The sequence below is a fragment of the Plectropomus leopardus genome, chromosome 12 (genome assembly GCF_026936395.1).
Source record: "Plectropomus leopardus strain MGB_pleo_1.0 chromosome 12, ASM2693639v1, whole genome shotgun sequence".
Taxonomy (NCBI): Eukaryota; Metazoa; Chordata; class Actinopteri; order Perciformes; family Serranidae; genus Plectropomus; species Plectropomus leopardus.
This window is the reverse complement of record NC_142187.1, coordinates 31,329,641-31,357,265: the sequence shown is the minus strand read 5'-3', so window position 1 is coordinate 31,357,265 and position 27,625 is coordinate 31,329,641. Positions and strand designations below refer to the sequence as shown.

Sequence of the window (27,625 nt, the reverse complement as noted above, 5' to 3'; positions counted from 1 at the left end):
GTTAACGTTTCTCAGATTTACATCCACTGAAGTGTTGTGTTGTGATGTGCCGCCAGTCTGGGTCTCTATTTGGGTTAAAACAAAGGCTGATAATTAATTATCATCCTGATCATATATTTAAACCACTGTCCTCTGACTTTGTGTCCACTTTCTGTCTTTGCAGGTATCATGCTGCCTTCATTGACCTCGGCTGTCTACTTCTTCATCTTCCTCTTCCTGTGCACCTGGTGGTCCCTCCGCCGGACCTTCGACACCCTCATCTTCAGCTGCATGTGCGTCCTGATGGCCATCTTCAGCGCTGGACACCTCATCGTCCTCTACCTCTATCAGTTCCAGTTCTTCCAGGAGTCCATCCCACCTGGCGACAGCTACATCAGGTCAGACACAGAATCCAGTCACTCCCGGACTCAGGTGTCGTAACCTTGTATGTTTTAAGTCTGTGCCTGGTTCAAGGTTTAAACATCTTATTTTTAATCAGTTTAAATCAAAAAGTGTTTAATTTGCTATCTCTACTTATAATTATACAATAGATCCAGATTATTTTCCCAATGAAAAACTTGACAGTTGCTCTGTCTTCAAAAAGAGATGACTCTAATCTCGAAAAAAAAAACACAAACTGTCTCCCAAACAGCAGTGAGTGATTGCTCAATCTAGAGAAAGTTGAACTTTCCATCATTCATTGTCTTGTCTCTTTGATGAATCGTTGAAATGGTATTTCTCTAGTTAAACAGCACAAGCCCGTACTAATGCCGTCTGGCTCCTTTCTAATGTGAAAATACATGACGTGATGACAGCGCTCTGCAGCCAGAGCTCCTTTGACTCGGCGATATTTATTGCGCCCGCTGCAAGTTTGTTTAAACGATGATAAATATTTACTATTGTTACAAACAAGAAGGCAAAGGAAAAGGCAAACCCAGCTGGAGGGGAGATATATCAAACTCCTACTCACAGCACATCAATACAAGAAGCAGAGCTTTTAGGCACTTCACTACGTCCACTGTTGTTTTATTATGCATGAGAAAGGAGACAATCAGCTGTCTGTGGCTGCAGCGGCGAAACGCTGCGGTTGGAGTAAAGCCACATCGGTGCACATCTTGCCAACATACGTTAGTCACAGCTGTAATGAATACAAACTCTGTGGCTGAAAGTAGCTCGAGTCACTACGCTCAGTGTGTTTGACTGACAACTTGGAATGCGAAGAATGCTGTTTATTTACTAATTACTAAAAAATACACATTAAGGATACCACCAAAGATGTTTGACAAGAAGTGACTTTCCACTGCAGCAGGAGCGGAGGAACATTTGATGCTACGCATGAGATGCCACAAAGATCTAATCATTTAAAATAATAAACTTTAAATGTATTTTTTTAACTTTTATTTTACCATGAAAGTCTCACTGAGATGTTATGGCACCAACATTAATTATAAAAATTGATGTCATTGTAGTCAATTTTGGGTGGTAACATGTTGCAGTAATAAAATTAGTTTTTCCAGTAAGAGAATAGTGTAACTAATAAAAAAAAAATGCAGTAAGTATATTAATATTACCCCCAAACCAAATAACTCATTACATTACTTTTGTTATTACCCCACTACTGACTTGAAATACAACATCACATCACCGGATTCATTTTGTAATCGTCAAGCTGCACATCATAAAACAGCTGTTGTCTCACTGTGGCTGTTGTCTCACTGTAATAGTGTCTCACTGTGGCTGTTGTCTCACTGTGGCTGTTGTCTCACTGTAATAGTGTCTCGCTGTGGCTGTTGTCTCACTGCAGCTGTTGTCTCACTGTGGCTGTTGTCTCACTGTGGCTGTTGTCTCACTGTAATAGTGTCTCACTGTGGCTGTTGTCTCACTGCAGCTGTTGTCTCACTGTGGCTGTTGTCTCACTGTAGTAGTGTCTCACTGTGGCTGTTGTCTCACTGCAGCTGTTGTCTCACTGCAGCTGTTGTCTCACTGTGGCTGTTGTCTCAGTGCCCTTGGTGTTGCAGGACTTTATTGATCTCACGGTTTCTCATTTGAAAGCCGTGCTGCTGCGTGTCAGGACCGAGGCTATTTACAGCTATGTATAGCTGGAACTGCCTTGGACGAACCTTGTGTCCTCCCCATCCCTCTCCTGGTTCAGATGGTAGATAAGGTGTGATTACAGCGCTGCATTGACACACTTCTCGTTAGAAAACTCATCAGAATGAATGGACCCCTCTCACTCCTTTTGCACAGTCAGTAATTGTCTTTTATACTGTTCATGCTGTAGCAGCCGAACAGTAGGAGTGCCTCTAAAAACCCAAAAAGCTAATAAAATCATGAATACTGTGACCTTCTCTGTCCTCTGAAAGCTAGTCAAATTCTGTATTTTTCTCCTTTGTCTTTAAAAAATATGTGAAACTAGTAAAATACTGGATATATTAACCTCTTCAGGCCTCAAAAAATCATTAATGCTATTAAAATAGTGGATATTTTAACCTCTTTCGGCCTCTAAAACCCTTTAAAGGGATGGTTAGGGTTTTTTGATGTGGGGTTGTATGAGGTACTTATCCATAGTCAGGGTATTATTTTGGTAGATGTCAGTCGGCATGCCCCCAGTTCGCAGAGGCAGTTTCGAGTCCGACATGGAAGTTAAGAGAGTATTTTCACCTCTTTACCTTTCCTTCAGAAAAGCCTGTTTTGACGGGGAAGCCACTAACCGCTCCGATGCTCCTGTCAAAGCCACCAGACTCCATGAACAGAAACAGTCATTTTAACTCGCTGAACTGGTCCGCTGCTGCTTCGGTCATCTAGTTTGTGTTATTGTGTGACTTTGGTGAATCTGGACTGACCCCTTTAAGCACCAGTATAGTGGCCGCTTCAACATGCCATAACTCCCAATCCACTTAGTCTGTCTTAGTCTGCAAGTGTCTCAGTTTTGACTCTTGCTCCAGCCCCAGTTTGTAAAATCTAAGTATTCACATGAGGCAGGAAAAAACTTTAACAAGATTTATTTTGGAGTACAAAAAAGTACAGCAGACATAATCACATTTCCTCTGGCCCACTACTGACTCGATGTCCCATTCCTATCTAGCAAAAAAATGGTACATGTTCCTATATTGGGAATATAAACATAACTTTAGTTTAGTCTGCTAGTATAATCCATTCAAAATGTACAGAAATGGTTGTAAAGACTTGAAGATTAAAACCTATATATGTCATATACCAACATAAACATTTTTACCAAGTATAAAATATGTGATTAAGTGGCTCTTATAGCCAGATTCACAAAATAACACAAACTAACTAATCGAGGCAGCAGTAGACCAGCAGCTCCTGTGTTCAGCGATGTTAAATTACTGTTTTTCTCAGTAGAGTCTGGCTTTGAAGAAACCGATCTAATGGCTTAATTTTTCGACTGGAAATCACTGTCTGAGCACAAACTTAAACTGATTTTTTTTCTGTTACTAAAATGCATTTTTATTGCTGACCCCTCCACAGCAGTAGATTGCGTAGCTTCCACACCGACCACCATCTGATGTATGTAATAGTAAATTGGCTATTTTTAGGTACCTAATACAGCCCCACTTCTAAAACAAAACTGTCCCTTTAAAGCTGTTAAAAGGTGGTAAAAGACTGGATACCTTTTTAAAACAAAAAACAAACAAAAAAAACAACTCTTTAAGCCTATAAAATACTGGACTGTAAAATACTATAATTTCATCTACAGAGGCCTCTTTAAAATGAGACAAAAGGACAAATAACTTCTCATGATGCATCACCACACTGAGATCATGACCTCATTACAAGAGGTCTCAAATGGACTTTGCTTTATTTCAAAGGATCAAAAGGCCAAAAGGTTGGGAACCTCTAAACTTAACTACTTAGGGACATAAATAATACCCCAAAAAAGCTAAATTACCACAAAAGATAACTCTTATCTTGAATACTAACTTTGTAAATTTGCTTTTTGTAGTTTCCAGCAGTAAACATGGGAGAGAGGGTGTCATTTTTTTTACAAACAGCTTCTCATTTGTGTATTTGAAGTTCTTAATTTGGAAAGTTTACCACAGCCCTGATTCTTCTTTGATCGCTTTTTACACGAACAGGCCGACTGTTTCATCATCTGCCGTCTCCGCGTGCGTTCATGTTGACTTTCCACAGCGCTGAGGTATTTCTGTCTGCCGCTGCGTGAAAACTGAGGCCCAATGTGATGATAAAAGTAACACGCTCTCCCCTGGTCCCGCCTGTTTCCTCTCTGCACACCCCTCAGGCGGTCTGAGGGAAACTCTTACCGACGTAAATATGTGCAGCTTCCATTGGACAATAGGCCACCTCAGTGCTTGCCCTAATTGTGCGTGTTGACAGTCGACTTGGCCTTGCTGTCGGTGCGGCGTTGAGTGAGGCCGTTGAGAGGCCTGGCTTCCACTCCACTTCCTGCCTCCCCGCCTTACAATGGAAGTCCCCAGTCATGTGACCAACGGGCCTTCCCCAGCTGCAACAAGAAACCGTTTAGGAAGTGGGATGGGGTCAGAGGGGGGTGTCCACTCCTCCACATGGCACAGAAAAGACTCAGAGGGCACCTAAATCTGTGGGGTTGTCACCGGTATACGTCAGCACGCTTCCTGTTGAGGAGGTGATCTTTGTTCTGCTCAGAGGAAGAGGAGTGAATCATACGGCATCCTTTGTGGGACAAACAGATTTTTAGCCTCAGAATCCAAGGTTAGAGCGAGGAAGGAAGCTTTCCTCACGGGAGTGTCACCTGGCAGAAAATCAGAGATTATACAGGAGCAAATCAACTATATGATACTTTAACATTGTAGTTAGTATTTTGCATTGGTGTTACCCCTTAAAATGCAATATCTAAAAAAGCAATATCCACTTGTGACACCCCATCACAGCTTCCGACGTCAGTGTAGAAATCAGCAGTTAACCAAAGATTGACTTTTCCATCTCAAGCCCCTGTGATGTTCATTTCTGGGACTCTGTCTTTGTCATCTCAGCCTCAAATTCTGTCAATCTCCAACCAAGCAGTGCTCAAACATTGTTTGTCAGCACAGAGTTTGAAAGAGAGACTGACCAAGTAACAGATAGAAAAAAAATCATAAGTGTCATTACATTTTCACTGGCCTCCATGCTGCTTTCTACTGTTTACTAACTTGCTTTCAAGTCCGTTTGTGACGTCGGACATAACGCACCAGAAGAAAAACAAAAAAGGCATATTTGTCCACTTGCTGTGGGAAAGGAGTCTGCTCCCTTTTTGTTTCCTGCATAGAAAAAACATTCATATACAGGCTAATTTTAGGCCATCAAATGATAAAGTCTTCAGCATTTATTAAGAATATTAAGTAAATATTAAATATATAAGTAAAAATGAAACAAATTTATCCCTTTCATCATTCTCTGCTCAGATTTTTCCTGGGACTTCCTAAGAGGTCCAGACCCCCAGGTTGTGAACCACTGATGTTTTAGGATATAGGCCACTCAGCACAGACAGCATGACTCTGCAGATCCTAAAATCTTTTGTAACGTTTGCATCACCTCATCCATCCTGGCTTTGTTTCTGGAATCGATAATTAGTTTTAAAGATGGAGAACCCAAGGCCTCCTACACTGAATTGAATGTAATCAATTCAACAAATACACTTACCTCAATGAGAACAGTCCAGACACAGATTGATCACTTTGGGGCCAGTTCACAGAAGATTTAAGGATGAGTATTCAGGCATCTTTGTTTCTCTCGTGGCTTTCTTAAATTGGAGGACACAATTTAAGAAAGCCAATCTATTTTTCTCAAGTGTTGGAGGTTTAAGTTGTATTATAAATTTGTCTTCAAGGACAAATTTAAGCACCAAAGTTTCTGTTATTTGTCGTTAAGATATTGACCTCTTTGTTTCGAGCTTGATATTTTTGTTTATCTCTAGAAAATGTAATGTATTGCTAATTTATACTCAAAGTTTCTGATTTTACAATTTAAACCCTGTTAAAAGTGTCTCTGTCTTCACATATCTTTCTGCCTGTCTGTCTCCGCAGTTTTTTTGGCATCTCCCCCATCGTTCAGAGCAACTGCTCCTACACATGGAAGCTCATCGTGCACCCGGACCGTAAGTGGTACCACTTTGTCAATCCCATCATGCTGCTGATTCTGTACTACACCCTGGCCACACTCATCCGCCTCTGGCTGCAGGAACCCATCGACCAGCTGACGGTGAGGACAGCAGACACAAATGCAATCAAAGCCCATGAGAGTAGACCCTGTTAGTCCACAGCTTTGTGACATTTACTGCAAAACATGTCAATAATTTGGCCTGAAAGTTCATTAAATAAGGTGATTGTGACTAAGAAGCAATCACATGGTTGATTTATTTTTATAAAGGTTGTCTTAAAGAGAAAAAATAATCTAAAACTGAATGACTTTATTGCTTTAAAAAAGGTGTTTTGATGATTTGTATTATACTGTGCATAATCGAAATTAATTGTTGTTTTATTATGTCTTTTTCTTGTTCCTATACCTAATTTGAAAATTTAAAGACATTATTAAACATTTTCAGGAAAATGTTTCAATTATCGAAACACAATTTTTGGATTGGTTTAAAATCAGAAAGCAAAGGCTTCTGTCTAGATTTTGAAGTGATGTTTATCAATCATAGAAGAAGAAATATAAATTTTTAAGAGGCAGTAGCTTCAAAACACAATGTACATTGCAGCCTTTAAACTCAACACCTACTCCCATAATTTTTCATTCAGTTTCACTACTTCTCTCTTGAGTTCTCACCTAAATAATTATAATAACAATAATAAGAAAACTTTATTTATATTGCACCTTTCATACAAGAAATCCAGTACAAAGTGCTTTACAAAACATAAAACAGGCCAACAAGGTAATTTAATAATAGGACATTTAAAAGCAATTTTTTAAAAACTAAGTGATTTGAATTTTTTTGCGTAAAAATGGTGGGGGTTTGAATTCCTATTAATTGAAATCAATTAGTATTTCGCCTTGTGTACACAGTTTATTTCGGGTCCTTTACGGCCTCAAGTACATCAAATTCATGCCCGCCTTCTGAGCATTATGTATTATTCTGGGAGAAGTATTTTAGCGACTAGACAAAATAAATACAAGACAACTATATGTATTGTGTGTAAAAATAAATGTAAATTACAACTCTCAGTCACAGAAATACTATGACAGAACATCTGAGGGTGGATTTTTATTTAATAACAAACCTGAAATGAAGCAGAAAAGGAAAATACAATACATATTCCAGATAAAATGACCGGCTTTTCCCCCCAAAAACAGTGTGTGATTTAACACTTATTTTAGCTGGGAAACTCCAATGAGCTCCTGTTTAGAGAGCGCTGGATTTGATGTAAAACTGGGCGGATGGATGCAGGCAGTCAGTGGGTGTCAGAGCCATTCAGCTGAATTGGGCACACGACACCTCCACACGGCTCCTCAGTAAATTCCAGACAGTGAACTGAAATAGCAGCAGATTGAATTAAATGGGCAGCCAGGTGGCCTCGTGATCAGAGAAACTGTATTGAGGGAAGATTCCAGGACGATCGATCTCTGGCTGGATGCGTCCGCCGCAGCTCAGGTGTTATCTGAGACACTGCTGGGCTAATTTTGACAAAGCGTGATGGGAGCATGCATCCTGGCAACATGTGGCAGTGTTACAGTGATCTGCAGGGGGGAAATCTAAACGTTACATAACACCTCAAACACAACATTTCATGACGCGATGAAGCACTTTGGTTGTATAGATGTTTACAGATGGTGTTACAGATGTTACAGATTACAGATGTCATGTTTATAATCTAATTCACCCAAATGACAAGTTTCTTTAGTAGAAAGTAGTTTCTAATTTCACTTCTCTGGTTTCTTCTCATAAGTTTATGATTTCTTTTTTCTTCATAAATGTGCTAATTCTCTGAGAATACTTGAGTTTCTTCTCATAGACTTCTCATAATGTCAGAGAATATTTCAGTTTTCTTCTCGTAATTGGGGGATATTTACCACTTCAATCTGAGAGTATTTGATTTTCTTGTAATTATGTGATTTTTTCCCCTCATAAATCAACCAATTCTCAGAGAATATTAGAGTTTTTGTCTTTGTAAATTTACGACTTTAGGATTTTTTTCTCAGTATATTACCCTCTAATCTACAATGTCCCAAATACGCTGCATACAATTTGGTAGAAAAAAAAAGAAATATAAAAAACATAAAAAAAATAATTCTTGAGACAGATTCAAGGATCAAATCCTGCGTAAATAAAATCAGAACTATCTACACAGTTATACACCAGATGAGAAAATGTATTTTGTCTTTCAGGTGAACCGACTCTTCAAAATACTTTTGTAACTCATAAATGATTTGCCCAAAAAGAATGTAATCATTATTGAAGAAGACTTAACCTTTATTAAATACAAACTCGCACTTCTAAACTGGAGCTGCTGCAGCTCTCGATGAAATGTCACAAAGACCCTCGCTCCTGAATTCAACCCGTCTTCCTTCACCTCAGAGCTCGAGGCTCTGCTCGTCTGTCCTGTAATGGAGTTATAGATTAGTGTTTTTATAGAGGGGTCAATACTTCTCTGTAAACCTGCGGGGCTATATGCATTATTGATTTCTCCACAGAGGGCTGTGTGTGTGTGTGTGTGTGTGTGTGTTTTCACCTACTCTTACACTTTAGACGACGCTAATAATAAAACATGATTACGACATAAATCAGCAGCTGACAGGTTTGTTCGATAGCGAAGATGCCAGATTATGACGGATCTCATCTTCGCCAAAAACACAAGAAATATTAAAAAGTTTTCACTTAATTTAATGCTTGATTTGTGGTTCAGCATCTGCTTTTATTCAGCAGTAGTTTGCCAATGTAGTAAAAACTGTGGACACAGAATAATTCACTTAGATTTTAATAGAAGTAGAAAAAAATATGAGACACACAAGAAAAATAACGTCATGTTGGTTTCTTTAACAAATTATTCTCTTAAATATTTGAGGAAAACATATTGAGTACAATAACAAGTACTTGAAACAAAACTAGAATCAAGCTAACGGCCAATAATGTGAACTGGAATAAGTTAATATATAAGTTGCAATGTATGCATTGATTTTAAAATATCAAATTTTTAATATACTTAAACATGAGATATTTAAAGTAGAAAAACACAGACTTAACAAGTGTGTTTATCTGTTATTGAACCCTAATATTGTGTATACAATATATATAATGTCTCGTTTTTTTAGCACAGAATTATTTGTTTTTTTGTGAAGATAGAGATGCAAAAAAATTCTTAAATAGAGGGCTTTTTCTCACTAATGTGACTTAAGGAAAAAATATGTCTTGGAGGCTGAAGAGCCTGCAGATAAATTACTTTTTGTTTCAGTATTTTGTGGTTTTTAAGCCACCAAGATGCTGCCAAGATCATACTCTTTGTTGTGAGTAAAATACAGAAAATCAATAGTTAGAAATGCTGATAATTTACAGTAAAATGACATCATTTCCTCTTTTTAAAGGTCACCGAACTCCTCCTCAGATACAACACTCCTACACTGTAAAACTGCCCAATAGCAGCTGAATAAAACGGCGATTCTTGAAAGTATTATCTGTATTGTTGCACAATAGTGGACTGAGCTCAAAGTCTAGTAGTGAAGATATGTATCATCCAAACCGTCTATCTTTGTTTTTACAGGACGACAAGGAGGGCGATATGTGTGAGGAGGAAGATCTGGATGGAAACAGAACGAATAACTCGGCCAACAGGAAGAGGCAGCTGTGGTGGGAATTACGCCAGGACACAGATGAGAAAAACGTACGTCAGGGTTAACACACACACAACTAATAAAGTACTGATTACTGGACAGGTCAGGAAGTAATCATCCTTTGGTTAGGAAACCATTGTACAACACTGAAATGGGATCCCATTGAAAGAAACCCATCAATGCATGTTTTAAATGTGTTTTTAAGTACATGGCAAAAAACAGGCTCCTCACAGATCCTTAATAAGTCTTAAAAAGCATTGAAGTAATCAGTGTAAAAATAGAGATTGGTCTTAAAATGTCTTAAGAGCCGTGGAGCAACTGTGTGACCTCGAAACACTAACACAGGCATGTCAAACCGGTCCACAGGGGGGCCGGTGTGGCTGCAGGTTTTGTTTCCAACCAAGTAGCAGCACACCAGACTTGACTCATTTAATCAACTGATCTCCGTCTTCAGACAGTTGATTGGTCAAACTGTGTGCTCTTGGTTGGTTGGCACAAAAACCTGCAGCCACACCGGCCCCCCTGTGGACCAGTTTGACATGCCTGCACTAACAGTATATGAAAAGGAGAGCTGTTTGTTTCACTTTTGACATAGCCACTGGTGGTTCAGTTTTCATTTATTTAATTACAGTAATATTTTACTCGTTATAACACTATTTTGGAATTTCCCCCAATGGGGGATCAATAAAGGAATATTCTATTCTATTCTATTTTATTTAACTTAATAATAACTGAATCACTTTATTATGACAGGACTTTGTTCAACTTTATAATGATAGTAGCTACTTAAGTTAACTTTGTTATTACAGTATTTTATTTAACTTAATTATGACAGTACTTTATTTAATTTTATTATTACAATAGCTGCTGTAGTTAACTTACTTTATTACTTTTTTTAGTATTTTTTGAACTTTATAATGACAATAGCTATTTTATTTAACTTTATTGTAACAGAACTTTAATTAACTTTATAATTACAGTAGCTACTTTAGTAAATTTTATTAAAACAGTACTTTATTAAACTTAATTATGACAATAGCTTTTTTATTTAACTTTATTATAACAGAACTTTAATTAACATAATTAATTAATTATCATTAGACAGCAGCTCCTTTCAGATTCAGAAAACTTGTCTGTTGTGACATAAAATTGTTGTAGACATTGCTCAACATACAGTGATGGCAAAACAAACTTGGACAATAAACATACAACATAAATACCTAATACAGATAATTTAGACAGAATAAAAATAACAATACAATAGTGTTCATGTAAATGTGTGGATCATAACCATTTACTATACTTTATTTAACCTTATGATAGCAGTATTTTATTTAACTTAATAATATAACAGTAGCTACTTTATTCCACTTTTTTCTATCAGTAGTTCATGTAATAGCTTTGAATTTTTGTAGTATAAAGTAGTTTAGTGGCCTAAAGATATGGCAGTATTATTTTGTACATTGCATTTATACAATTTTCAATAAAACAAAATTACAACAAGTAAATACAATGGACAGAATAACAAAAAAGAGCAACAAACAAACAAAAAAAAAATAGACAGACTGCCAGCACTCAGTCAAACCAAAGAAAATAAAATGTACATGTACACATGTCAAATCATAGACGCAATCACCCAGAGCAACAGTTCATAAATTGGGACTCAGAAATGAAGTGAAGAGACCTGGCAGTATTATTTTAAGCCATGTCGCTCAGCACTGGGTGCAGTGGAAATATTTTAGTGCGATGATTGTAGAAATGAACAGGAAGCTGTCTCTCTGTGTTAAACCGTAGTTGTTGATTGTTTTCACAAGCTTACGTCTTGTTTTACCCGAGCTTTCACCTTGCTAATAAACTCATCCCTGGAAAGATTTCAGCTGCACACACACTCTCTCATACACACACACACATTCTGACCTTGTTCCCATATCAAGGTCCGTAGTCTGTCTCCAGCGGCCACCTCCTGAGGTTTAAAAGCTTTTAGGGTGTGCAGACACAGATGAGTGATGGGCTCGATTTACAGAGTGGTGCTGCTCGACTTTGTTCCTGCTTATCAGCGACTATAAAGAACAAGGAGGCCTTTGACTTAAGCAGCTCATCGATAACACACCTTGCCTTGTATGCTCTTTTCTCCTCCTAGCTCCTCTCCACCCAGGACGGCTTCAGTACTACTGAGGTGGGGGCTGCTCTGGATGTGTCTTAAATCTGTGTGCATCGTACCCCCCCTTTATCCCTCAGTCTTACTGCAAGTAAAAGGAATCACAGCACAGTGCTTTTCACACCGCACCCTCAGAGAACAGTGTTATCCTTGGCCTGTGTTTGAAAGTTTGTGTGTCACCTGTTCAGATGCAAAGCTATAATCATAAAGCCGATGCACTCAAGCCCTCTGAGTTTGAAACATGGAGGATTTCAGGAAGATTAAAAAAAGGAAAAAGAAGTTTATAAGCAATGTGTTTTTTTGCACACAGAAAAGCTAAATGAAACCAGTGAATGCTGATAGATTTAATAAAGCATTTATATGAAGTGCAGATTTGGTAACATGGTCAGTCTGCCATGTTTACAAATCAGTGAAAAGTCACAGTTTTTGAATCTGAAGCTGAATTAAGCCTTAGCACTGTAAAAGTCCGCATAAAGAAAAAGTAAATATCTTAAATAAGTCTGTTAACTCACAAAAATATAATATTAAGCACCCAGCCAAATCTAAATGATCAAAAAACAAGTATATATGATTTGGTTTAAAAATTATGAAAAAAAGCTGGTATTATTATATATTATTGTCATTACAGTCATCAAAAACAAGTCTGTTAAATGCAACAATAATATTGAAAACAAACAAAAACAAAAAAACAAACTGAATATCCATCAGTAACCTACTTCTCAGTTGTTTCAGCACTGATTTTGCTTTATGTGGATTTTTAAAGAAATATCAAAATAACTCCTTGTGGACTTTTATTTTCCAAAAGGCGTGTTAGCTCTTGGTTTTAAAGCAGGTTGTGCTGGGCTAAAATAAAAATGTGCAGTGTGAAAAGCAGAAGAAATCCCTGAACTGCCCCGCAAAGCCAAAGTGTTGTAACTAAGCTGCTAACAAACTAACCCAAACAAACAAAAAGTCACACCTATTATGTACTTTTTCTGGTGAAAAAGCACAGTATTCATTTGGTGAATCATTTAATCACACAAAGGCAGTTACTCATGTTTGTCTTTGTGGGGCAGGATGCTAAACAGTCTCATGATGATGACGTTTTGACCTGACAAAGGTCCAAGTAGGACTGAACGTTGTCTCGATTAAACTTTTGTGGCATGAATTAAATGTGCAGCTGTTACTTTTTTTCTATTGCGTTGCACCTTTGTGATGTGCGTATAATTGTTCTCCTTCAGTTTAATGACTCCAATAAAAATCTATGTCACAGGTACAGAAATGACTTTGTGCTTTATGATTATGATCTACAGGCTGTGCCCACCTCAAACGGGACGTCCTTTGACTTCGTAACGACTGAGAATGGACCAGTCTGCCTGGACTTGTACTCCACCCCCCAGTATAAAATGGACCAGCCCAATGACGGTACAGGTGAGCAGTTTACGACCTGCATCTTCTCCCTAAATGTCCTTAAAAAAACAAAACATTGAATGACTTGAAAATGGAGTTGAACCACTGGAGAAATAATATTAAAAACTCAGTGACTGTCAGATGATAAAGTCATAGCTTGTTCTGTTTTTATAGACGGCAAAACATAGAAATTAGCAAAGCAGATTTATACTGGTTCTGTTTCATATATTTGCTGTCAGAGAGAAGTTGTTGACCATCCTTATAATGCATTTTATGACATACGTCCAAGTCTTGTGAGTGCAACATCTCAACAACACCTTAAGGAAATTTATTCAACGTGTATTTACGTGTTTCTGGAAGAATGATATTAAGCTGTATAGAACAAGATATTAAGTATAAAAAAGTGCATTTTTGAAATTGTCTTAATTTGCTTTTCACTGTATTCTAATCTGTTCTTGTGTTTTTAAAAGGATAGTTCACCCAAAGATGAAAATTTTGTCGTTATCTACTCTCTCTCATGCCGATTGAAAGTCAGGGGAAGTTTTATATTTCAAAAAACAGTGCTGGAGTTTCACGGGGAAAAGGCGTTATACTCATCTCCCAAACAATTGAAGCAAACTGTGACCAGGATTCAGGTGTTGCACATACACATAACACATAATAAAACCACAAAATGTCTCCATACTGCTTGTCTGAAGTAATCCAAGTGTCCTGAAGCCCCAATGTGCCAAGTTGTTTTGAAAAACATCACTGGCGTCATGTTTTTAGCCTTGTTGTAGCCTGTAGCTCCTAGTATGGGAGCTGCGTTCATGTATATGCACGTGAGACCACTGAGAGCTCACGGTATCTGCACGCCAGTGTTCATATGCTACCCGGAAGCTTTCCCCACTCACAGTACTTTTAAATCCAAAAAAGGGACTTGCTGCTAATTCCACAAGACTCTTTGTGTGTGTGCAAAACTTCACCTGATTTTCCATCGGCACGAGGGTGAGTAGATAATGACTGAAATTTCATTTTTGGGTGAACTATCCCTTTAAAAATAACTACATCAGAAATTATTGAATTACTCTGTCATATAACAGAGACAATTCCTTTTTTTGTTTATACAATTATCTTGACTTTTTCTTTGCACTTCTGCTTTGTACTTTGTTGCCACTGAATTCACAGTATTGCTATTTTTTGTTTGTCACATTCAATTTAATAATCATTGAGGGGAGGGGAGCGCTCAACAGCCTGTGAATACAGCTGATTACTGTCTTCTGTTACTGAGGGAGCTTTGCAAAGTCTTGTTTTGGGCTTTAAGCCTGAAAAGTTTAAGCCATGTTAGCAGCATCTGTCAGCCAGTCACACATGAGATTTTCGAAGTGCATTTATTGTCTATGAAGATGAATCCTACTCCCAAACTCTAGTGTAAAAGGCAGGATATGTTGGCCTCAGCTGCACAGATTTTGACCAGTCTTTGTGTCCCCAATTTTATAGAAGCTCAACTTTTCAACTTTTAATCACTCAGTCACTTAACTCAATAATACCACATTGACTCCTCTAACAGTGAGCTGTGTTTCTGTGTCCAACCAGAGAAGAAGGACGAGTGTGTGTATGAAGTGTGTTTGCCTCCGGAGGATTCAGCGCTGGAGGGAGGAGAGGAGAAGTCTGAGGAAGGAGAGGATGATATAAAGAAAAGAGGAGTCAGTGCAATGGTCAAAATCTTCCACTTCGTCATGAAACAGAGCTACATCTGTGCTCTCATCGCCATGATGGTGAGTAATGCAGCCCGCAGATGGTGCAGAGCTGCAGAAGCTGGCTTATGCTGTATTTGTGTCGTTTGTTAGAAATGAAAACATCTAAAATCACTTTTGTTTGTGAATTTTAAATTGACCATAAACAAACTGGCAAAAATGACTCTCTTTCAGTAGAGTTGGTTGTGTTAATGTGAATTTTATTGGCAAAAACAAATCCCCAAAAACAAACAAACAAAACACCACATCCGTCTTTAAACCACTGCATCAAAAAAGGGGTTAGAAATTAACAACAGCCACCGCCAAATGCAGGTAAAATATGCAAGCGGCTGCCAGATTTTCTTTACCCACCAACCAAAAAAACACTATGGTAATCTATTGGGAGCTGATAGATATTGGAATCCACCAGCCACAGTGTCAGGTGGACAAAGAAGTCAGTTGTATTACAGTTTAATTTGAGATGAATGCAGCATTTTGTTTTAGTTTATATGAATGTGTGGCAGGGTTTTACTTTAAAAAGGGCATCTGCTCTCAAGCATTCCTGGATGAATCATATTTAAATAAATGTTAGTGAAAGTTTCTTAGTTTGACTTTGATTAGTTTCCTGGGCTGTTTAATTAATACAGTGAAGACTAGAGATGCTGCGTCAGTTAAAACAGAAACAGTCCATGTTGAGTAATTCTCAGTAATTTATTGCATGGTTTCCCAACACATTCATTTTTTTGTTATGGGCCGCCACAACTAAATCATGTTGTGTTTTGTAAATAAAAGGAGTTAAAAAAGCCGAGGGTCAGCCCACAGATCTTTGTATTCGGCCTTCATTAGTCGTTCATCAACAGCAGAGTTTCAGCATTTGCTTTGTATTTCTTTTGTTTTCTTTCAGGCGTGGAGCATCACATACGTCAGCTGGCTGACGTTCGTCTTCCTCATGTGGTCTTGCATGCTGTGGATGGTGAGGGACCGGCGGCGTTACGCCATGCTGTCGTCTCCCTTCATGGTGGCCTACGGCAACCTGCTGATAGTTCTGCAGTACATTTACAGTTTTGAGAACCTACAACCAGTCCCAGGGTTCTTTGTCAAGAAGAACAACCCTTTCCACTCACTTTCATCCAAGGTTTGGGAGATAAATAATTTTCTTTAATTTTTCAATATTGCCTATTTTTCTCTTCTAAAAATCCACAATCCACACACTCTTTTAGATTGCGTGACGACCTGTGATCTGAATTTGCAAATGTGATGTAAGATGTGCAATGGTTTCTTATATAGCAGATGTGCTTTGCATGCAGCTAGTGGACAGTACTGTCAAACTGTGTCTCTGTAATAGTCAATTCATTAAATAAGAGAAGACAGTCACACAATGTGCTGCTGAAGGAGAAGGTCAGGTTTGTAGTGTTTTGACGTGTTTTGAAATATCTCCAGGACCTGACCGTGTCTAGACTGACTTTTACACGTCTGTCGGTCTCCTCATACATTCAGGGGTGTGTGTTTGTTCAGTTTTTTTAAACAGCGCATATGTCGCGATGCAGTTAGATTTCACACCTGGGTCAAACTATTTTAAAGTTTATTCTAAGTGCCAGATGAAGGCAACATGTGCCGTAAAGTTTGGAGTCTGAATTCTGATTCATGTGTATCACCTCATTATTTTGACCTCCTCTATTGTCCTCCTACTAATGTTAACGTAAATGCAAGTGATTTATTGGTTCATCTTTTCTTTTCTGTTTGTCTAAACATTTTATTTATTGTGTGAAGGTCCTGTGTCTGCTAAGCTTCTGGCTGCTGCTGAGACAAACGCTTACAGAGAGATTGGAAAAACAAAAAGAGGACAGTGCCGGTCTCTCAGACGTTCATGTGGAGGATCAGAAGAAGAAGGGTAAGCGCTGGGCTTTTTTTTTAGTTAGTTTGTAGTAGAAATTAGGGCTGTGAACGACTCCGAATTCTGTCAGTTGAGTCCTTTTTGGCTGTTTGATACAAACATTTGACTATTTTTGTTCCTTTTGCCCGTATAGGCTGTCAAACACTTTATTGCCAGATTTTTGAGCGAAGTTTGGCTGAACATTCGGTGTGACAGCGACGCTCACATAATACAGTGTACAAGCAAAGTTTACTCTTCAAGCTAATGTGTGCTAACTATGCCAATGTAGAATCGGAAAAATCCAAAAAAACAATTCAGACACTAGATATCAAACAGACGCTGTATCGTATGAAATTTCTGTGAGCTGTGAATTCACCTACAACGTTTTCACTGAGCAAACAGCAGGACTTGACGTAGTGCAATGATTTTACCTCATAGAGCAGCTCTGACTCTAAAGCTACTTTTAGAGACCGAAATGTTTACGAGTGCTAAAGCTCTCTTTACAACTCCCACTGATAAATCCTTACATCAGACAAGACTTTTCAGAAAAAAAAGAAAATCAGTTACTGATTCAGTATCTACCAGGCAAACATTCTCACCACAGCTCGCTTTAATCCACATAATAAAGCTATTATGTTTTCTGTCTGTCCATCCATCCAAAGACTGGGGTTGTGACTGGGATGTCTCCAGAATGCCTTGAGGTTAATTTCCTCAAATTTGTCACAAACATCCACTTCGACTCAATGATGAACTCATTAGATTTTGGTGGTCAGAGGTCACTGTGGCCTCGTCTCTTTCACTGTTGTGAACGTGATGTATTTTAAGAATAAATAAATAATTCTTTTTGAAAAGTGACACAAACATCAACTTGCATTCAAGGATGAAGTGATTAAAAATTCGGAGCTCACAAAACATGTTTTTGGTCTTGACTTGATAATTAATATGCTAATTATGACGAAATTTCACACAAATGTCCCAGTATAATGATAAATTGATGACATAGGTCAAAAGTCAACTTCTATGTGATTGGTTTGGGGAGGCATACAACAACAAAGTGGACATTTTTTAAAACTCCTGTTAGGGTGGAGAAAATATATGGCAGTGGACCTCATACCTTTAATTTAACATTTAAATTAAATTCACTTGAATTATAATTTTGGAGCTTGGGGAGGCATAAAACTGCGAGGTGGTTGCTCTAGTTTTCACTATGTGTATGAAAAGGTTAGTTAGGAAGGTATTTTGACTTATAGTTGACGCGACAGCTTGTCAGTGTTAGTCAGTCACTGCAGAGTTTTCTGATTGGCTGCTGTGTTTTATAGAGAAAGAGGACTCTGAGGAGGGAGGGGAGCAGGACATCATGCAGGTTCTGGGCAACATGGTCATGGCTCTGCTGGTCAAATACTGGATCTACATCTGTGGCGGCATGTTCTTCTTCGTCAGCTTCGAGGGAACCATCGTCATGTACAAGATCATCTACATGATGATGTTCCTCTCCTGTGTGGCGCTTTATCAGGTAGTCATTATCAGTCAAGTCATTGTTTTGCAAATCACAAGTAAGTCTCAAGTCTTAATGCTCAAGTCAAACATTGTACTTTCATAACATTTATCACTAATAACTAGAACCACAACAGAAGGATTTTTGTGTTTGTTGCCTGTCTTTTTGTATTTGTCTCACCTCACATTGGAAAAATGTCAGTAATTTCCTCTTTCCAAATTTGCACTTTGTATAGGACAGTTCTTTTTTTTTTTGTACTTTACTTTTTATTGCTGTTAAGCATTAAATAGTGTATGTGCACATGAGATATTTATGCCTGTCAAAGATCCTATAGTACTATTTTCAGCAGTACACACACAGCAGAATTAATAAAAATAAAAATCAAAACTATAAACAGTTAGGGAGTGTTTTTTTCCTTACCATATAATAAATTATTTGTAACAATAAAATCAGGCCTATGTAGTTTTACATAGTTAATCAATTCTTCCCAACATTAAACAAAATATTCTGATTTATGCTTGACAAATACTGTTTTCTTCTCCATTTTGTAAATGTCAACTGTAGTGTCCAAGACAGTTTTTCATTCAAAGAGGTAACGTATGTTGTTGCATTTTTTAATGTCTAAATGAAACTTTAAAAAATGTTAAAATTATAAAACACTTTTTTATCTTTTGGCTTTGGGGAAGGTATCAAACATTTTTCAAATATTGGGTGTTTAATCATCAAATCTGTGACTTAGGTCTGAACTCAAGTCAAAGTCATGTTTCAAGTCTACACCTCGACTGTTTTCTTATTGGTTTGGCGTGTGTATTATAAAAACTTCCAAACACATGTGTAGGTAGCTGTAAAGTTGCCAAATTCAATTTACAAAAGACAGAAGGTGCTGACGATTTTAGTATGTCATAAAGTTTTTGTTCAGCAGGCTCATGACCTACAGAGTATTCTCGACTGTTTTATAACCTTCACCACAGTAAACCAGAGCAGTCAGCCTAAATCCAGTTGTCCTCTGTGCACTTTGATCAATTTAATTTATGATAGCTCCTCATGTCAGAGAATTTATAACCCCTGAAACATAATCATGACATTCATTCTTATCCAGGTGCACTATGAGTGGTGGCGAAGGATCCTGAAGTACTTCTGGATGTCGGTGGTGGTTTACACCATGCTGGTCCTCACACTGGTTTACACCTTCCAGTTTGAACGCTCGCTGTCCTTCTGGTGCAGCATGTTGAGAATGGAGCAAGATGGATGCAAAGAGCGGTGAGCTTCCACTATTCATATTCATTATACTATCATTAGTAATTAGTATCAGTATTTATATATATATATATATATATATATATATATATATATATACATATGAATGAAAGAACTCACATTATACAGTTACATACAAGGCAAGAGAAGGCTTTAACACATGGAAATACAATAACAAAGAGTATGGAAATATGTAATTGTCTTCCATTTTAACAAAGTAACATAACATAACCTTTTTTAAACAACCTCATTCAGCCATAACAAAGTTTTGGTTTGATGATGTTGTTGAAAAAAAGGTGATAAGCAGTTTTTAAGAAAGCTTTGACCAGAAGCATTGGGCCTCATGCACAAACAGTGCATATTCACATATCTGTGCTTCAACCATACTTACAAATGTTTTGTGCAGAAATCTGGGATTCATGAATATTTTCTTTACTAAATCAGTTTGTACTCTGCGAACAGATTTGGAACTGTCTCAGACCATGCACACACGCAAATGATGAAGCCCGGCTGTCTTAGAAAATGTGAACATGCCCCTTTTTACTTAATGTTTGCATATTTATTTATTTAAAAGGGACATGGCATATAAATGGACATCATTACAAAATACAAATATAAATATACTGGAGTTAGAACAACTGCTCATTTACATCTGCAGTCCCTTGGCAGGTAACAGGTAAAAGAAATAGGGAAGGAAAGAAAAGAAATAGAAGCAAGTAAAAAAATGTATAATTTATAATTAAAAGTGGCAGTATAAACTGTATGGCAGAATATGCATGGTATAAAGTGCTTTATCCATAAACCATTCAACATTACAAACAGCATTAAAAATCTCAACAGACCTCAAAAACAAGATATAAACTCAAGTCTGGTGCTTTTCCTTCCATGCAGCTTGGCCGATCTGGGTCTGGAGAAGTTCGGTGTCCCCATGCTGTTCACCAGGATTTTCATTCCCACTTCCTTCCTGCTGGTGTGCATTCTCCACCTGCACTACTTCCATGACCGCTTCCTCCAGCTCACCGACCTCCAGGCTGTAGTGGCCAAAGAGGAAAGCACTATTTACAGGTGAGACACGCTCTGTTTATTTTATGTGGTCTAAACCGTCATTGACTAGTTGACTCTTGTGTTCTTTGATATCTGGTTTGTTTGGGTTTATGCAGCTGAAGCCAAAAAAACGGCATGTTGTAAACAGAAATAAGATGACCCAACAGAGAGATAGTTCATAGACAACCTGATCTAATTCCAGTTGCTTTATTTTTTTGTTTAGCAAGACTTCTGTAAAATCTTTGCTGTACAAACTAATAAGAAAAAGGCATTTCAATTTGTGGGAAAACCATGCACCTGCAATGGTTGCCTTGTGCTGCAGGAGTGTGTCTACAGTATTTTCGTTACTTAAACCTTTGAAACCTGGATCGACAAGCATTTAAACCTTTGAAACAATGGGCCAAATTGTTTTGTTTTCTTTTAAAAAATGGGGAAAAAGGCAATCAGCAACTTGACAAGAAATGTCCTGCAAATTAATTTTAATTAATTAAAATTAATTAATTTTTTGTTAATGTCAGCCAATTTTCTAGGCATTTCTTGTTGTTTTGCTCATTACCTTCTATCAGTGTTTTGGAAAGAAATCAAGCCAATTTGCTCAGGTTTCCAAGAGTTTGCTTTAATGTCAGACAGTGATTTCCAGCAGGAAAATGAAGGCGTTATCGCTCTCTTCAAAGTCAGACTCTATTGAGGTAAATTGTATTTTAACATTGCTGATCACAGGAGTTACCCATCTGCTGCTGTCTCAGTAAGTTACTTATTTTGTGTTATTTTGGGATTTTAGGGTTTAAAATGGTTAGTACAAGTTAACTTAAGTCCCAAACTAACCAACTGATTAAAACAGTGGCAGACCAGCAGCTAAACGAGCTAAAATTATTCTTTTTCTCAATGGGGTTTGGTGGCTTTGCTAGAGCATAAATGGGGAACTGAAGCCGGAAAGGTAAAGCAGTGAAAATAATGTCCATATTGCATACACTTAATCTATTATAGATTTTTTTAGGTTCCTACATTGCTTAGCTTTCGTGTTGGACTCCAGCCTGGGGGGTGCCCACTGATATTGACGGTATATAATGTCCTGACTGGATAAGTTCCCCACACAACTCCTTTTCAGAAAATCTTAACTATCTTTAAAACCCAACAGGTCTTAGTTAAGCGTGAGGTGAAAACATTTGTCCCTTTTCATCTCACTCTGTTCTGAATAATCACACTTTACACACCCTGTTAAACACCCATTATAACCACTGTTTCCATCAAACATCAGTCATTGTGTGTGCTGTCATGCACTCTGTGTTGTAACGATCACATGTCTGCAGTCTGTGGTGTGGCGTGTTCATCTTTACGGTCGAGTTGTTGTGGATTTTCCATTGTTTCGCTGCCGCTTGCTCAGCTCTGCTTCTCTCTGTGACGCGCTGCCATTCTCTCCTCTGCCACCCTCTTCACACAGCCACACTAAAGTCAATGAACGTGTGTATCTGATCATGAATAGGTGGGTATCTGCTCGCTTTCTGTGGCATCCATCATCATCCCAGTTCGCCTTTGAGTCTCATCTTCCTCTTCCTGTTGCAATATGTCCTTTTTCCTCCACACCGACTTTTCCCTTCATCCCTTTTTTGCCGATGACGATAAAATGATTCTCTACTCTTTAGTTAGGTATTTTACTGCCATGAATGGTGTTTGTTTTCAGGGTTTGTAAATTATCATTTTGCCTGTAGCCTTTTCTTTTTGGGTTCCTTGTTATCTTCCTGGATTTTAACTCCCCTAAACCCAACCTTTTCCCGAATAAAACCCTCCACCACTTTAAATATAGTTTAACAAGCTGTCAAACAAGCATGTTTGAATCTGAAGGAAGTGATCTACTCTTCCAGTTTCTTGCTTCTCACCCACTTTTCTGCACTGAACCCCAGAAAATTACCTCCTTCCCAAAAAAGCTCGCCTACCCCAAACCACAGGAGCCTTTTGGCCAGTTTTAATGCATTTGATTAAAAGTGACGGTTTATTTTAAGTGATTTCAAGTGTCAGTTTCAGCCTGCCTTTGTCGGTTTCTTTCCTCACTGTTCTTCTTGACTTCTGTGTAACTTTATTGTTCTGAGACAGCATCAAGCAAAAAATTCCCACTCAGCAGAGCAAGTAAGTGTTACCACCGGGTTACGAAATGCTTGCCTTGATATGCGGCCGGTTCATGCCAAAACCAAACCCGACCTTTGACCTCGCTCCATTGCCTGAGAAGACTTTTAAAGGGTTAATGCCTCCCTTCAGCTGTTACCATTTATCTGCTGCAAGAAGAAAAACCCCTCAGACACCAAAAATACAAACGCAGATTGTTTTAAAGAATGCAGAGGGAATGTGCACTGCTTATCGATCACAATGCCTGATGAAACGCTGCTCAGTTTAGCGGACACAGAGCTGATGATTCCCATCCAATCATTTGCATCTGAGCCTTTTGACAATCACCTGGAACATGTGTATGTGTGTGTGCTGTATTCATATACTTATGAGAACAGAATGCCTTCAAAAAGGAAGGAATTTTAGGAAATTGGATATGATAATTTATAGCTATATTAAATTACTGTAGATATGTGGATTTTTTGGGGTTGAAGTTAGAGGGAGGACAATTATTTTAAGTCTGAATGATACAAGTGGGTCATGTTTTTATATGAAAAAATGAACTTTGGGGTTAACTTGACATCCATGAGTCTGTCTAGAGATCTTTGTTGCATTTGTCCCCCTGTCTCTAAGAAATACTTAAAATGCTCAAAATATAAAAATAAAAACAAGAATAGCCACCTTGAAGTTGTATGTTTCTGCTAACCCATCAAGTTGCAGTTACAGTTTACATCCACGTCTGTGAAAACATGGATGTTTCAAACCCTGGCAGCACAGAAAATTGGAGGTGGGCAGTTCCCCCAAGGTGTTCTTCAGAGACCATGTTCACAAGAATGTGATGGATGAGGTCACAGTGACCTTGAACTTTGACCTTTGACCACCAAAATCTAATCAGTTCATTATTAAATCCAAGTGGACATTTCTGCCAAATTTGATTAAATTTCTTAGAGGTGTTCTTAAGATATTTCATTCACAAGAATGGGGCAGACAGACAACTTGAAAACAGTTGCATCCAATAAGAAATGATGGCGGAGTCAGACGCTTATAGACTGCCGTCTGCAGGATTGTGTGATGAGATTAAGGGCTGCAGAATAGCAACTAAATTAACCTTAGCAGTACTAAAAATTACTCCTGAAAAAGAGAAAAATCCTCCTATGAATAACATCAAGTAGGTAAAAGATCCAAGCCATTTGTTTTCCTCGTAAGTATAGAAATACAGACGCATGTGTGAGTCTGCATGCCTGCAGCAGTTTGTAATAACTTCTTCTCATGTGTTCAGATTGGTGCACCAGGACGGCAGCCTGGCAGACCTCACCATGCTCAGCGCCAGCTCGGTGGAGGCGTCGCTGCCCAGAGAGGAGCCGGAGCCACAGGAGAAGCAGAAGGAGCAGGGGGAGTGGGGGGCGGAGAAGGAGCAGACTCTGGTTGTGGTGATGTCTGACACTGAAATGACTGAGGAGAAACCCCGGAGCTTCTCTGACCACCTGCAGTCCAGCACAGACGAGAGCCACCACTGCAGCGCGGGGACCGAGCCTGAGCCGAGCACCGAGCAGAGCTCAGGTACCTCCAACAACACACTGAATACACACTGATCATGTTAGGACTGCAACTAACTACGGCCACCGGTAAAATCTGTGTACATGTTTCAGATTTCTAATTCTAAAAATAATGAGCAAGTTAAGGTTTATTTGCGCTTCACAAACACGTGTACACATACTTAAAATAAATGAGTTGGTGAATTTATTAATCGAGTTTTAATAAAGTACAATATGGAACATAGTACAATGAGGAACCAAAAAGTAGACAGCTTGTAGACAAAAACATCAGTTTGATACTAACAGTTATGAAAAACTGTTATTTACGCCAAAGAGTGGCACTGAAAGCAGTGATATTCAGCTACAATAGAGCAGAGTTTCTGCAAATCCTTAAAAAGTCTTAAAAAGCATTAAATTAATTAACCAGAAATAAGATCTTATTGTTATTAGATATTATATTTTAAATGTCTTAAAAATGCCAAGACATGCTTGCAAGCTGTCACTGTGCCCAGGAATATTCAATAGAAATCAGCTTTTTAGTGAAGATTTTGTGGCATCGCTTGAACCAATACAAGGCAATGCATTGGCGTAGTTTATGCAAAGCATTTTTCCAAACTCTGCATGATTGTATTCAAGGCAGTGTAATTCCACATGCAGAGTGAAAAACACTAATTCACAAAGAAAACCTGCTAACATACACCAGGTATTTTTGTTTTCTACCCTTGTTTCCACTGCGCCTCCAGAACAGCAGCAGCAGATCTCTGAACAACGTTTGAGTTTACCCCAAAACAGAAAGCAGAGCTACTGTGGTGTCTAAAAAAATAATGGCTCAAGTAAAATGAGGAATTAGGAGATCTATTCTGCAGTATGTTCCTGGACTAATTGATGTAACTGATATCAGTTTGTTTGTTGTAAAATTGGTCTTAAATTTCATTCCACGTGGCATAAAAAAAAGTCATAAAAAAGTCTTAAATCTAACTTGCTTTAAGTTTTTGGAGCCCTGTTTGAGACTCAGCTGGCTGGTCCCACCTTTTTCCCCTTCAGCTGATAGAGTATAGAGTCGTGTCCGACACCTCCTCAGTCAATGTTTCTTTCTTAGGGAATGTTTGGCACATTTTATGTTTACTTCATTTTTTGATAATTTTAGTTTTGTTCATGGATTTGGCTTACATTTTAGCAAGATTGTGTATTTTCTTGGAATTTCCTGCACAGCTCCTACAATAAACAAAACTGTTACTTTCATACTATTAAGTGCAAAAAATGTGCCATTAAAACCCATTGAAACTGTAATTTTTGATCCCACAGCCATCAAAACATAAATACACAGGTTGTATTATTTGTGGATGTCATTCTGGACATTTGTCTTGGAATTTACTATTTTACACCTGGTGACTTCATTTTTGGCATATGGAGAAAAAACACATGCTATTTCCACTGTCATAATCAATGTTGCTGTGATAATCAAGGTTTTTAAAGGATAGAAATGCCTGAGGATGAATAGATATCAAAACAAATGCATAACATAATGAATCTGCTCATCCAGAGGCTGTGTGGCTGATCACATTACACATTTCAGTATTTAGGCATCTCGTGTTTTCCTCCAAAGCACTGTATATACTCAAGCTTCCTACACCATGTTTACTCCTCTCACTGTGTTTACAGCTGAGACTCACATGTGCAGTTATGCAGCATCTGCAGAGCACTTTCCATCGAGAGTGTAGAAACCTTTTCTCTCAGATCTCTCTCAGCCTGCGGCTCTCCAGTCTGCTCACAAGACATATGTTGCATACAATCTGTAAAGGCCAGCGCTCTCCTAGAGAAGCTCAGTCTGCTGTCCAAGTGTCTGGTGCCTGCACTTTCACCAGACAGTCATTAATCATCCCGAGCAAAGCCATAAAAATCCGTTGAATTGCAGATTTTTGGGTTCAGTAAGATTTACCTCCAGTTTTCTGTTCTGACATGGAGCGTAGCTCAAGTGCTCACTTTCACCCATTACCTCGCCCCGCTAAAGCCAACTAACGCTGCACCACTCGCATATTTACGCAGACAGTCACACAGGTCTTAAATAAAAATGTTGTTTATATGCACAGAAAATAAAATAGGTGATAAAACTCACCCCTGCAGGGCCTCTCCGTTAATAATGAGCTGCAAGCTATGCCAACTATATGCCCTCTCAGAGTTTTCTCATCCAAACAATGAGGCTTCTATTAAAAGCAGAGATAATGTGGCTTTTGTAAAAACGTGCACCCACCACCAAACTGTGGCTGCAGGTTTTATATCCTTTGTGAGAATATAAAACCAAATATTAAGTTTTCATTCTCAGGTAATAAAACAACAGTTTGGAATTTGCTTGTTAATAAAGAGGTGTGTTTTCCATATATCTTGATATATTGCATCTGGGGGAAAAATTACATAAATAAACATTTTACAGTTTCAAAGAGATGTAAAACACATGCTAAGCTGTTACATTGACGCCACAAAATGGTATACATTTTGAAATATGTCTTTCCATCACTAAAATGGTGATTGTCACACATAATATTTGTGTGAGTCTTTAACACACACAATGAAAATCTGATTTCTTACCTGATTTGCATTTGCCTGTTTGCATATTAGTACGCATACCTCCTCGGCATAGAAGAGGACTTGTAGGGTTCAGGTTTAAGTTCTAGTTCAAGTTCTTTATTATTATCATAACAACAACAATTAAATAGAAGTAGTTGTTAGTAATAAAAATCTTGGATCTCAGGTTAGTTATAACTATAATATAGTTTTAATTCCAGAATGTTTTACTAAAATTTTACATATGCAATTATTGTATATATTTATAGCTATTATTTCTGTCTATGTTTATACTGTGTAATACATTGAAGTGTAATACACATTTTTATTCCAGTTTTATGTATTGTAATGCAGCGTTAGGCACATATTTTCACACTTCACATACTCAGAATGTTCCACCTTTTTTTTGCACAAGGAAATAAATGTAAAAACAAACTATTTTACATACATTGTAAGTGTATTCTAAAAAAGACTGTATGCATGTTATGAGCAGAGTCTGGACATAACTTGAAAAGTTATGTCCAGATTGACATGCTGTCTCAGAATGTCAGCAACAGACTAATAATAATAATAATAAATGTTATCAATAGGCACCTTTTAAAGCATTCAAGGACACCTTACATGACACATGAACAAGCAGCAATGCATCACTAGATTATTAAGTCATCATTAATAAACAGTAATAAGTTAATATAATAACTTAACTAAGTAATTGTCTTAAAAACTATGCATACAATCATTATAATGAAATAATCA

General features: G+C 37.9%; 1 protein-coding gene across 6 annotated transcripts in view; it reads left to right on the top strand.

Annotated features, from left to right (window-relative positions):
* piezo2b (piezo-type mechanosensitive ion channel component 2b) overlaps nucleotides 1-27,625 on the top strand; it is a 104,788-nt gene that overhangs the window by 39,040 nt on the left and 38,123 nt on the right. For 4 of the 6 annotated variants that reach the window (XM_088085822.1, XM_088085821.1, XM_088085823.1 and 1 more), the window contains exons 7-17: nucleotides 164-377; nucleotides 6,003-6,177; nucleotides 9,672-9,791; nucleotides 13,192-13,309; nucleotides 14,864-15,045; nucleotides 15,908-16,138; nucleotides 16,774-16,894; nucleotides 18,196-18,389; nucleotides 19,471-19,631; nucleotides 20,520-20,693; nucleotides 24,052-24,332. In XM_088085822.1, the coding sequence (XP_087941948.1) occupies nucleotides 164-377; nucleotides 6,003-6,177; nucleotides 9,672-9,791; nucleotides 13,192-13,309; nucleotides 14,864-15,045; nucleotides 15,908-16,138; nucleotides 16,774-16,894; nucleotides 18,196-18,389; nucleotides 19,471-19,631; nucleotides 20,520-20,693; nucleotides 24,052-24,332 (1,971 nt within the window). Of the gene's footprint in view, nucleotides 1-163; nucleotides 378-6,002; nucleotides 6,178-9,671; nucleotides 9,792-11,881; nucleotides 11,918-13,191; nucleotides 13,310-14,863; nucleotides 15,046-15,907; nucleotides 16,139-16,773; nucleotides 16,895-18,195; nucleotides 18,390-19,470; nucleotides 19,632-20,519; nucleotides 20,694-24,051; nucleotides 24,333-27,625 lie in introns of all 6 variants that reach the window. The other 2 variants (XM_088085825.1, XM_088085824.1) reach the window with 1 other exon arrangement.